At 51.0% G+C, this 13,225-nt stretch overlaps 1 protein-coding gene across 1 annotated transcript in view; it reads right to left on the minus strand.

The window, feature by feature from the left end:
• Positions 1–6,091: 6,091 nt before the first annotated feature.
• Positions 6,092–13,225, minus strand: part of SCP2 (sterol carrier protein 2) — a 77,044-nt gene continuing 69,910 nt past the window's right edge. Inside the window, exons 15-16 of the mRNA XM_044676218.1 lie at positions 9,559–9,638; positions 6,092–7,005 (exon numbers count right to left, since the gene is read on the minus strand). Of these exons, the coding sequence (XP_044532153.1) occupies positions 6,910–7,005; positions 9,559–9,638 (176 nt within the window). The 3' untranslated portion in view covers positions 6,092–6,909. The remainder of the gene's footprint in view (positions 7,006–9,558; positions 9,639–13,225) is intronic.

A 13,225-nucleotide genomic window follows, 5' to 3' on the forward strand; every position in this document is an offset into this window, starting at 1 on the left:
ATATATATATATATATATATATATATATATATATATATATATATAGAGAGAGAGAGAGAGAGAGAGAGAGAGAGAGAGAGAGAGAGAGAGAGATGGACTGGAAACTCAAGCCAGCATGAAGACGAGGCCTCGAACAGCTAGAGAGGTTCCTCCTTGGCTCCTCCATGAAAAGTCCCATGCTGTCCATGCACCCAAAGATGGCAGGTTAACCTTTATATCTAAAGTCTGTATCTAGTCTATATGACACAGTCTATGTTATAGAGTCTCTATAGAGTATCTAACGGAAGAGTTTCCAAACCTCTAATGTCTATGCCTGGGCTTTCGATATGTGGGGATCCCTTCTGCATCAAGGGCATTGGGGCAGTGCCCACCCATGCAATCTGGGAAAGCAGTGCCAAAGTTTTTAAACCCCCCACCCTTCCTACCAGAAAAGGTCAGAATTTTTTCTTTTGCTTTTATGAAGTCTTTACAGTGTATATTTATGGCATTAAAAGAGAATAAACTTTGATATTATACAATGCATATTTTATTTTTAAGCCCTCGCCTTCCATCTTAGAATCAATACCGTTAGTAGAAACACAGAAGAAAAACAACTGCTTGATCACATGGATCAATGGGGATATGATTGGGAATGTCGACTCTAAGTGATCACCCTAATGCAAATATTAGTAATATGGAACTAGATCTTGATCAATGACACATGTAAAACCCAGAATTGCTCGTTGGCTATGGGAGTGGGGTGGGAGGAGGGGAGGGAAAGAACATGAATCATGGAACCATGGAAAAATATTCTAAATTAATTAATTAAATACAATTTTTCAAATTAAAAAAAAAGAATTAATACCGTTATTGGTTTCAAGGCAGAAGAGCAGTAAGGGCTAGACAACTGTCTAGGGAGTGTCTGGGGCCAGATTTGAACCCAGGACCTTTCATCTCCAGGCCTCACTGAGCCACCTCGCTGCCCTGCTGTGCCTTTATTTTATCCATTTCTGAGTTTCTAAACTTTTTCTGCATCATCTTCTGGCCTTTGTATGTCATCTGCCGTGATATATTGAAAGCACAGTGCGGAGTCATGATGGGGAAGGGATACCTGTAGATTGTCGGGATGAACCTGGCATTGCCAAAGGATGGGGAATTCAGGGTAGCCGAATGGCACGCTTCCAGGTCCAAAGACTTCGATAAAAAAACACACTGACATTAACAGTAGTTTTTATTTCTATTGAGCCATTAACAAGTATCTTAAGTGCCTCCTAGGCCAAGGGCTGTGCGGAGGAGCCAAAGGCAAAAAGACAAGTCCTTGTCCTCGAGGAATTCACATCCTTTGGGGCCAAAGGAGGGAGCCAGTGGACTTTGGCAAGCAGGGAGGGACCCCGTCAGGCAGGTGCTTTAGAAATATCAGTTTGGCAGCAATATGGAACTTGAACTGAGAAAAGGCAAGGCTTAAGATGGATGATCTCTCCTTTTCCCTCACAATAAGGGAGTGCAAGTCTCATCATCCCTATTGACTGACGAGCACACTGAGGTGGGAAGGGGCTACAGTGCCTTGCTTTAAGTCACGAGGCTACTAAATGTCTAGGGTTGAACCACGAACAGATTCTCCAGTCCAGGGTTCTTTCCCACTGTTGTTCCCTTGTTTTTCAGCCATATTTGACTTCTCATGACCCCATTTGGGGTTTGGGGAGGCAAAGATACCGCAGTGGTTTGTCATTTCCTTCTCCAGCTCATTTTACAGATGAGGAAATGAGGTCAACATGGTTAAGTGACTTGCCCAGGGTCACCCAGCTAGTGTCTGAAGCCAGATTTTCCCCCTTCTGTGCCATGCTGAACTCTAAGAATTTTCACAGTGACGAAACCCCTGAGGTCACCTCTGCCAAGGAGAAATGTCTCCCTCTGAATAAATCACGCTCTGTTTCCACCACCTGTAAATCCGCCTGGGTGAAAGTGTCCAAGTGAGCAAAGCTTTCATTCGGATCCACAGCTCACACCCATTTTCCCTCTTAGGAAGTTCTCTCTGATATTCAGTCTCAAATTTCCTTTTCCTGTATTTCCTCCCATTCCTCCTAGTAACCAGGCAAAATAATTCCTCTCCCTTTTTGGTGTTTCCATCTCACAAATATTTGTGAACTGATATCATGCCCTGCCCTTAGTTATCACTTTGCCAAGCAGAAGGCAGTTCTGCCTTCTCAAGTGAACTCATCTCTTCTGTTGCTGTCTATGTGATCTTGTGGCCAGCCGTCCATGCACAGAGGTGTCTGTAACCCGACAAGGAAGGGGTCCATCCGCACCAATGAAGGCTCCTCCTTCTGAAAGTCACCTAAAAGCACTTTCAAGCAGCAGTGAAGGAAAAAGAGCCCGACGACTTGGAGAAATCCAGTTAATTCAATGTGTATGCCTTTGTCCACTGGCAATGAAGTTGGAGACTGAAAAGAGCTAGTATAGCTTTCTATATTGGGAGAGTAGAAAAGGCCCCAACAGGCTGAGATCAGATGTTATTCCAGGAGCTTCGGGTAACTCTGTTCTCCCCCTACTTTGCATGAAAATGTGAATCAAGAAAAGACCCAGGACCTGAAAGGTACTGCCTGGCTCACCCCAGCTCACAGCGGCGACCCTCTCCCACCTGGAATTTAAACCCTCAGACACCGAGCAAGTCCTCAGAGCGCAGATGGAGTCCTGCTGAGATTGTATCGATCTCGGTTCTTCTCAAATCAGCCAACTTCTCCAAAAAGTCTTGCTAAGATTGTGGCTCAGACTAAAGCGACTGCCAGATGGAATCGTGTTCCACATTTCCTGAGAGCTAAAATTCTGGACCAAGATTTTCTGGACTTACAACGAACTGAGGATTTATTTTATATGCTCTCGTATTAAGGCAGAGATAAATGCCGGGCATGCTCAGGGGATTCTGGAACTCACTATTGGGAAGAATCCCTACTATTTGGCCAGATCCTGCTAGTAAAAAAATTGCTTCCGGAGGGCACATAAATCTTTCAGGCCCCCATTAGTATTTAGTGCTGACCAGAGTTGCCTCGAAAAATCTGTGGGATAGACCCAAAGTCAATCAACACCTCATTGACCCTGTTTTCTTTTATTTAATTAATAATTTCATGCTTCCTTAGTATTTATGGAAAGAAAGAGAAGACATCTTTCGAGGAAGCTAGCACTGTTTTCAAATCCTGTGTCTGCTAGCTGTGTGATCTCTGTAACCCAAACCTTTTGAAAGCCAAACCAACATCTCCATTTAGAATATGATCATAGGATTTAGAACCAAAAGGCACATTAGAGATAAAGAGATGACTATTAGCACGATGGATCAAGTGTTGGACCCAGAGTCCATTCCAGGCTCAATTAGCTGGCTGTAAACCTGGACAAGTCACTTAATCTCTGTTTGCCTCGATTTTATCAACTGCAAAATGGAGCCTAAATGCCTGCACCCCAGGGTTATTGTGAGGCTCAAACAAGATAATATTTGTAAAGTTCCTGGCACATGGAAGGGGCCATATACTTCTTCCTTTTTCTTCCCTTTAGAGACTATCTCATTTTATAGATCAGGGCAGAGGCCCAGAAATCAGAGTGCCTTCTCCAGGGTCACATGGATTTGTCAAAACTTAAAAATTTACTCAATCTGGCGAAACCAGTAAGACGTTAGACCGTTGATACAGATTTGAACAGGCCTTAACTCTTCAACCAGTTAGGATCTGAACTTAAAAGGATTCACAATAAATGCTCATCTTAAATAAACCGGCACGTCCAGAACTCATGTCCTTTTGGGCCAAGCCCACCCCTTTCCCTTGGCCCCTTTTTCAACTTTCTACTCAGCCAGCTCCTTTGCTCCCCTGTGGTCATCCTTAATGCGTTGCTCTGTCACCTCCCCATGTCTAACCAACTCCCACGTCTTACCGGTTCTCCCTTCGCAGCATCTCTCGTCCACGTCCCCCCTTTCCTCCAGTCGACTTCATCCCTAGTCCGGGCCCTCACCACCTTCGGCCGGAATATAGCAAGGGCTGGAGATAAGGCTCCATGCCTCCAAACTCTTCCCTCTTTCACACGTCCAGTTAGTCCAGAGTCAGCAAGGGGGCCAGGACCACTGGATTCTGGAGCACATAGTGGGGATTAAGGTCTAAGAAGACTGGAGAAGTAGGGAAAAGCCCAGTTCTAAGAGCTTTGAAAGCCAAAAGGAGGCGTTTATGGCAGAGAAAGGATGATATGGCCAGACCCAAGTTCAGGATGATCAGTTCAGCAGTGGGAAGAGCCTGGAGGCAGGTGGGCCTACCAGGGGTGAGGCGACAAGGGCCTGCATGAGGGTGGTGCCCTGGAACCAATACTTAGTGTGGATTCTAGGAGAGAAGGTGAGGGTTTTTTAAGAGATCTATACTCGTACACTGACTCATCAGTCTCAAGGCTAGTGGTGGGATCTCATTGGAGTATTAGAGGCCCAGATGTGTCCCCGGAGGATGGAGAAACAGCCCTGGAGAAACTTGTATGAGAATACGAGTCAGCCTAGGCCAAGCCTCCAGAGAGGAGGTCCTTGTTGGAGATCTCGGGGTTCCCGAGGATGTCAGGATGCTCCGATGCCCAAGGGGGCCAAACCTCTAGAAGCCATTTCAGGCGTCCTTCTCCCAAGAAGGCAGTGGGAAAGAATACCATTAGCCATTGGCCATTCTGTTAACCCACTTTCCTTTCTCCACCTGGTTTTTATGGTCATCACGGGGGGAATCTGTGTTCAAAGGTAGAAGCCAACAGGCGAGCTGTCACCATTTTCTACTGCCTTTCCATCTACCAAGCCACCTCACTGCCCCCATTAGTCTCTTAACTTTAGTCAAACTCAGTTTCTTCACCTGTAAAATGGGGATAATGGGCCTTCCTGCCCAAGGTTGTCATGAATGCTGTATTTATAAAGCATTTGTATAATGTGACACATAGTAGGTGTTTTTAAAATGCCTATTTCCTTCCTTCCTACTTATATGTAGAAAAGTGTGCCAGGGCCTGGAGGAAATGCCATCCTCAGGACTAAAAGGGAATGTGTCCAACAGGTCTAGTACTAATAAAGTGAACACAAACAGAAGTATGTGGCAAGGAGATGCATTAGGCTGAGAGCAAAGCTGGATTTGTGCTCCTTCTTTGGCAAGAGTGCTGGCAGGTGAACGAAGATCCCAGCTCAGCCACCAGAAGCCCAGTAAGGGTCCCGGAAAGAGCTGTAAGAATCACCCTGATCCCTGGCAGTTGGAATCCCCCCATTATTCCAGGTGGCTCCTCCCCACGCTCACGATACCTGTCTTGGCTGCTGGGAATCACCCTGGGGTGCTCCCCGAGAGGTGGGTGGGGGGACAGAAGGGAGCTGTTCCCAAGGGTCCCTTAAATGTCTAGTCTGGAGGGGGCTGGGTGTGTGTGAAGGAAACAGGAGGAAGCCTCGGGTCTGGGGGCAGGGGGGAAGCCTGCTAAAAGTAGAGGGGATACCTAGTGAGAAATAGGCAACATCCATGGCCTAAGATGGGAGAAAGGGCCCCGAGGAGCAGTCGGAACAGCTGAAATAGGCCGATTTGGGGGTGCTGAGGGGAGGGGAGGGGCTCTGAGCCGGAGGAGTCACTGGATCCTCCAGAGCTGAGGTCGAAGCCAACCAGACGACAACTTGCTGATGCCCATATTTTCATGCCAAAGCCTTCTGCTCTCCATGGTCCTTGGAGATTTATTTTATGATGAGTCAAACTGAATACAACCAGTCCTCCACAAGGCCTTGGGGGCCTCTGAACCCTTAGCCTTAGTGCCTAGCACAGAGTGGGCACTTCATCAGTACCTAGTCACTGACTACTCCAACGTTGCCTCGAGGACACAACCGTCTTTTTCTTTTTTAAAACCTCACTTTCTTAGTAGACATTCTAAGAAGAGCGACAAGAGCTGAGCCATCAGGGTGAAGTGACTCACCCAGGGTCACACGGCTAGGAAGTGTCTGAGGGTAGATTTGAACCCTGGCCCTCCCGACTCCAGGCCTGGCACTCTATCCACTGAGCTATCCAGCGGCCCCAAGTGCCTCGTCGTCACAGCTGTTTCCTATTATCCAAACAAAATTGCACCCATAAAAAAAGGAAAAACAAAGGAAACCAGGAAAAGCAGATTTATTTTCTATTAAACTTTCAAAGTCATTATTTATCCCGATCTTAGTAAATTACCAGAAAGTTAAAAAGAAAGTGCGTAATTAACATTCAGACACCAGAAAAATTAAATCCGGCTAAGTAATGAGACGTACTGCAGGAGGAAGGGACAGCCGGCACGCCTGCTTGCTGAAGTCGATCCAGGAAACGCTGTGCCTCTCAAAGCAAAGTGACTGCCTACTTAATTGTGAATAATGTTGTTTCGAGAATCAAACACATTGATTTCAAGAAGAAAACCTCCCTCGGTTTGATTTAAAGAGAGAGGAGGGGACGTCTCTCTCCATGATCCAGGCCTGATCTTTTTGAGTTACACAAAGAATTTAAGTTCTTCTTAAAAATTCAAGTTCCTTGACAGCATTTTTTAAAAATGGGAAGGGAACTCGATGCGGGTACTCAAGTGCACAACGCTACTGTCTGCCCAGCCAGTTCTCCCAAGGAAAACTCAGCAGAATATCCTGAAATCTATTTTATAAGCAATAGGAGATCGTTTGTGGACTGAGTTCTTGGATTTTGCCGCTCAATTTAACCCAGACTATAATTACCCCATTAAATTTTCGATGTGCAGTTTCATGCCACTCGGCACGGCCACGGTAGTGACACCGAAGCTCTGATCGTCCGGGGCCCAGGAGGAGAGGCCAACGGCCGAGTGGTCCTACGCATAGATGCGTGTGTGTGTGCGGGGCTGCACACGCACCGCATCTATGTCTCCCCGTTTGCCAGGCCTCCGAGCCCCCCGAGGTCGTCGCCCAGGCGTGCGCTCGCTCCTTCACAGCTTCGCTTTGCCAGGCTGCAGCTGGAGGCTTTGCAGCTTCATGGCCAGACCCATGTTGCCGGTGATTTTCAACTTGCCTTGAAAGAACGCCTGTCGGAGCAAAGGAAAAGGCATTACGCTGCGTGCTCAGCCTCGGAGGCTTCTGAGGCAGCCGCTCATCCAGGTCACGCGGGGCTCGCCTAATGCGCCGCCGGCCTCCATCGCTCTCTTTTACAGAGCTGTCCAGAGAACCCAATTCTCTAAAAGCCGCAGACGTGTGAGCGGCCCCTGGAGGCAGCCCGACACACAGATCTTCTGGAAGGCAGAGCAGGAGCAGACGGGGCTCCGCAGAACAAAACACAAAGAACAGGGCTGCACTCAGACGGACAGGAGGCCCCCAGCATCCTCAGGGGAGCACCCCCTCTCCCAGGCGCTGCGGGGGCCCCTCTCCATTCGGCCATGCCTGGATAACAGGCATCTTGTCCGCTGCTGCCCTGGCTCAAGGCCTTCCCAGCTTGAGAGGGAAAGCCAGGCTGGGCTCTGGCCACACAGCCTTAGAGAGCCCAGGACCGGGCACAAGGAGGCAGATTATACAAACGATGGACATTCGGACAGGCTTGGCTTGTACTGGGAAGGACTTCGCCTCTCCTGGCCTCAACATTCTTAACTCTAAAATGGAATATCTATAGTATTTATAGCTGATTGTGAGAAAAAATAGATTGTAAGTTAAGTGCTTTGCAAGCCTTAAACATGATAGAATCAGTGATTGCTCTATTATTTCTCAAAACAACCCATGAGGCAGGTACTTGAGGTATCCTTAGCTTACAGATAAGGAAACTGAGCATTGTAGGGTCCTGGATTTATGAGCAGTCACTGAGGCCAACCCTCTTCTTTCCACAGATGAGGAAACTGAGGCCCAGGCGATGTGTCTTTCCCAAAGTCAAGATTCAACTCAATTCTTCTTACTCCATTCACCGCTGCTGGGGGTCCTTAGCACAGAATAATAGAATTTAAGGGTTCCAAGGAACCTAGTCCAAGCCCTCATTTTACAGATGAGAAAACTGAGGCCCAGAAAGTCCTTGCTGCTGTCCCCCAGGCCCCAGAGTGTTCTGAGGTTCCTCCAAGCCTGTGTGTGATGCACTATTTTTGTCATCCTGTCGGCCCTTTTCCTGGAAACGAGGCCCCGCCGGATGCCCCACCAAAAGCACTCCCGTCTGCCATGGTTGGCTTGGGATTTTCTTTAAAATGCCTACCCAGGGCCTTGGTGCACAGGATTAAGTGAGCGTCATTTTTCTTTTTAAGAAAAGCGCCCAGAAGAACGTGTTTATAAGCCCTTAGAAGGCAGCCCGAAGTGGATTAAATATCCCCCACCTCATGGGCTGCTTGACAAGGAGCCCCCCCAGCCCCGGGCAGCACGCCAGCTCGGGGCACTCAATAAGGAGAGCCGATCCGATCCGTCCTGGGAAGCCATTTTAATGGCTCCTACATTTACTGTGCAATAAATCCCAGGAAAACTCGGGAGAAACGTTAGAGGGGCCGCCATGTGCTGGGGGCTTTTCAGTCTCGCCTCAGGAAGGGCCGCACAAGGGGCTGCCGGCCGTCCTCTCTGGGCGAGCTCTGAGCGTGGCAGCTGCTAGGGGAGGCAGACTCGGCTGCAGGGAGAGCCCTGCTTCTCCCCAGGCTGCCTGGCAAGGATGACTAATGCCCTTTTCCCTGTCTGGAAAAGCAAATCTTTCCTTCCTATAGGGAACACTGTCTTCTGCCCAGAGCTCGCAGGGTTCGGGCCTTTGAGCACAACCTATTTAATACACGCGGAAGCCCGCAAAGCTCACAGGGTCCAGTCCCTGCTCACAGTGATGCTTCCTGAACCCCCTCCAGACAGGGGCTGTAGCCGGGGGAGGGGCGGCTCTCCGAGGCATGGGGGCTGCCTGGGGCCCTCAGAGACCTGCCCAGCACACAGAGCCAGCCCAGGGCTCAGGAGGGGATTTGAACTCTGGTCTTTTGGACGGATGCCGGCTCTCCACCCCCTGGGCCGAGCGGCTCTCTAGCAGGAGCATAAACAGTCACTCACAGGGTTGGCAGCCAGAAAGCTTCTTCCTAATCATTTCGTCCAGCCCTCTCACAAGTCAAAGGACTCACCCACAGTCCCCCAGAGGGTGAATCCCGGAACCTGCATCGGACCCCCACAGGGTCTGCAGGCTCCTCGCTCGGACCCCCTGCCTCAAGTCTGCCGCCAGCGATCCTTTAGGGGATGTTTCTGGAGGCAGCAGGAAAACACCCCCTTCCTGAAGCGGCATTCAGGGCTGTGCCGGGCAGACGTGCAGGCCCCATGGGCAGGCCTGGCACTGCCCATCTCTAGACCGTTAGGCCTTGCCAACACCTTTACACATTTCATCTCATTTGGTCCTCAAGACGGGGGGCCGCTGTGACTCCCACTTTGCAGAGGACACGGTTAAGTTCCAATTCTGTGAAGCGAGTACGAGAAGGCTCTGAGGAAAGGCTCGACATTCTCCGTGCCGACTTCACAGCTCCAGAGCTTTGGGGGCCTCAGGTTCCCCTCTGAGAAATGGGACAGGCCGGCTGGCCTCGGGTCCCTGCGGCTCTGGTCCCCCGATGGGCCTCCCCCTGCCCCCAGCCTGGCCCCTTCCTCTCTCTCACACTTACCGACTGAGGATTCATTTTGCCGGTCATCAAATCCATCAAGTCCGTGTCGGCCATCGTGATGGTGCAGTCGGCCTTCTTGTCTGGAACAGACACAGGAGGGAAGGAAGGGGGAAGTGAGCATCTGAGGGAAGCAAACACCAGATCTCTGTTGGAATCGGCGTCCGCGTAGCTGGGCCGAGGAGGAACGTGCAGAGGGACGCCGCTCTGTCCCTATGCTCAGACAGACGCCGCACAGCCCAGACGGACACAAACGCAGCCCGCCACGAGCTATACAAACACCCAAGAAGAGCCCTGAGGGCAGCCCCTCCCCCTTGAGCTGCCCCCTGCCAAGCACTGTGGCCCTCCATGACGAGCCTCGTTCACCCCCAAACTGGGGATGTGGCTGGCCGCCAGTAAAGGCAGCCGAGGAGTCCAGAGACGCGCCCTCGCATGGGGGAAGTGAGGGAAAGCTGAGCAATGGGCACATGATGCCCTCGTAATGAAGTCACAGGAACACAATGGGAAGTGCCAGTACCGGTCCAGAAGGACGAGTGGCGGGCACCCTGGCCTCTCCCTGCCTAAGGAAGGAGGCTCTGCGGGGCCTCCAGGGGTATCAAACCTGCCTGTGTCATCCCGGGGTGAGGCAGTCCCTGCATTTAAGCAGGGCACACGGGGGCCAATGCCTGAAAGAACTCATGGAATGCTCACAGGCTGTTTCAATAAAGACATTCCCTAAACGTGCAATCCTGGGAGGCTTCCTGAGGAAGGAAAGGCCATCAGGGCAGTTCTGATGGGAAAGTGGGACAGAGATTCTGGCAGGTGGAGAGAAGGGGTGGAAGGCCCGTCAGGCAGGGAACACTGCATGGAGGTCATCCCTGCAAAACCCACCTGCAGCAGATTCTGATGGTCCGAAGCAAACGAAACATTTTTTAAAAGAAGCAGAAAGCGGGGCAGCTGGGTAGCTCAGTGGACTGAGAGCCAGGCCTAGAGGCGGGAAGTCCTAGGTTCAAATCCGGCCTCAGACACTTCCCAGCTGTGTGACCCTGGGTAAGTCACTTGACCCCCATTGCCCACCCTTACCTCTCTTCTGCCTAGCAGCCAATACACAGAAGTTAAGGGCCCTTAAAAAATAAATAAATAAATAAACAAAAGAAGCAGAAAGTCACCAACGAATAATCCATTAATTCTGCAGACTCAAAGGTTTGGGAAAGAAAATTGCCTCTGCGATACCAGTTCAAATTAGGACACGTTCCCAGGGCTCGAGGGCTGCCAAGCTCTCACAAATGGGCACTTGTTGGCCTCACAAAAGGCGCTGGCGTCCCCCCGGGGCTCCCCACATACATGGCACGTCCCAGGTGCCAGCAGGTGTCAGTTTCAGCACATTAGCCTTGCCCAGGCCTAAGAGAACTTTGCCCCGGAGCGGGACAGCCTGGCAGGGAGACCTTAAACCAACCCAACAAAGAAAGGTGGAGGCTGAGCGTGTGAAAGCCGTTCAGCACCTTTTCTTAAGATGGAGATGGGGTGCAGCAGACAGACTGGACTGGACTGGACGTGGGAAGTCCCAGCTCCGTGACTGGACTCACTGGGCAGCCTTGGGGGAGTCACTTCAACAATCTGAGACTCAACAGACTCATCTGTCAGAGGGAGGGATGCCGGCCCTGCCCACCACGAGAAGCCTTCAGAGCAGGAACTGAAGCTTCGCAGGCGGCACACAGGAGCCTCCTTGTTTCCTTGGGGGGCCCTTCCCTGCTCTCTCCTTTCTTTCATTCTCTTCCATTTTCCCAAGATGGAGCACAGTAAGAGGCAGCCCCAGTCATTTTCTGCCTGTAAGGAAATGGAATCTACCTGCTACGTCCAATTCCTGCCTCCTCCTGCAGCCTCCTGACCGGACAGGACGTGCACGTCTCCTGTATCCGCTGCTGCCCCGCGCCACTGCCCAGCTCTCCCCCTCCCTCACCTCCGGGATTCACCAAGAAAATCAGAGCGCGCCCTCCTCCCGACCCGTCAGCGCCGCTCCTCCCTGTCTGCCCTGTTCCTAACCCCTCCTGCCTCCTCAGAGCCCCGGCCCGCTCGGCTCCTCTCTTTCTTAAATGTTTACCCTCTCCTGAACTCTGGGCTTCTATGTGGGGCTCCCTAGAAACCACGCAGAACCTAACTTTCCGGCTTTATCCCCAACTATGTTCTCCTAAACATCCTCTATGTTCCAGCCAGGGTGACGACACATCATTCCCAAACTGTGCCCAGAACTTGGAGAGTTTGTGTTTTCAGTCATCTGTTCCCTTCCCTCGGACCACCATCCGGCCCTGGCCGGCCCAGCCCCTCCCCTGTCCTAGTAAAGCCTTCCTATTTGTCCAGGTTCGGTTCAGATGGCAGATCTCTTCCCTCCTCTGAAGTCCCCAAACCTCCTCCAGTCCAATACAGGCGGAGAGACAAGGCGGTGTTCTCTGCATATAACACCAAGATGTTGGGTACACAGCCCCGGCCCCCCCAGCTCAGACACTTATTGGCTGTAGGAGCATGAGGAGACCGCGCTGCTCCTTCAATCGCCACACTTGTAAGGGAAGGACATTTACTCCTCCCCCAGGCTGGTGGGGAGGAAATGGTTGTGCAAGCCTTTAAATGCTAAAAACGGGTGTATGTGAGTGCATGTCACTGTAAGGGGGGAAAGATGAGAGATGGGGAAGAGAGGGGGGTGGAGAGAGGGGGAAGACAAACAGACAGAGGAGGAGACAGAGAAAGAAGGAGAGAGGGAAAGAGATAGAGAGGGAGAGGGGGAGAGAGATAGAGAGGGAGAGAGGGAGAGACACAGAGAAAGAGGGAGAGACAAATAGAGAGGGAGAGAGAGAGACAGAAGACAAGAGACTGAGACAAAGGGAGAGAGAAGGAGAGACAGAGTCTGATTGATTCAGCCAGTTTTCCTCATTATCTTCCCAGGTGGGTCTTCCTCAAGGCCTCTCAGGCTTGTCTGTCCTACCTGCCCCAGGCTGGTCCCTTCTTAGATCTTTCTCCTCAGCCATAAGGAGAAGGCAGTTCCCCATGCCAACCTGAATGAGGATGAAGTCAAGTGCAGAGGCCTTGATGGCATCCCGGTGCCTGTGGGCAGCTCACCTGCAAGGCCACAAATCAGGCACCACCCGCCTGTTCTCCCAGTCTCCCCAGAGCAGCTTGTAATGGTCAGTTGTGGCTCCCCAATTCCTCCCATCTGTGTGCTGCCCCCTCCCCGAGCTTTCTCCATTCCTCCATTCCCCCCTGCCTAGGCTGGCCTCCATCTCCTCCCCCTGACTGGCCTCCCTTCTTCCTATCTCTCCTCCCTTCTGTCCATCCTCCACAGAGCTGCCAAAAGCTATCCTAAAAGCCCAATTCTGACCACACCATTTCCCAGCTCAAGAACTTCTAGAGCTCCCCAGTGCCTTTAGGACCAAATACAAATTCTGTCATTTCTACTTCTCCAGGCTGTCTGTGCCTTGTTCTCCACATACTCCAAATTGCCGCCATATTGGTGTGCTTGCTGTCCCACGTAGGGGACTCCCATTTCCCATCTCCATACCTTTGCACTGTACTAGCTGTTGAGGCCCAACTCAGGAGCCGCCTCCCTTACCAAGGTCTTTCCTTGTGCCCTGAGTTGCAGGTGCCCCCCTAGAAATGGCTTTGGATTAGCTCAGTATATACTGAGGATCTGCCTAGGTAC

Source organism: Gracilinanus agilis, chromosome 4 (assembly GCF_016433145.1).
Source record: "Gracilinanus agilis isolate LMUSP501 chromosome 4, AgileGrace, whole genome shotgun sequence".
Classification (NCBI taxonomy): Eukaryota; Metazoa; Chordata; class Mammalia; order Didelphimorphia; family Didelphidae; genus Gracilinanus; species Gracilinanus agilis.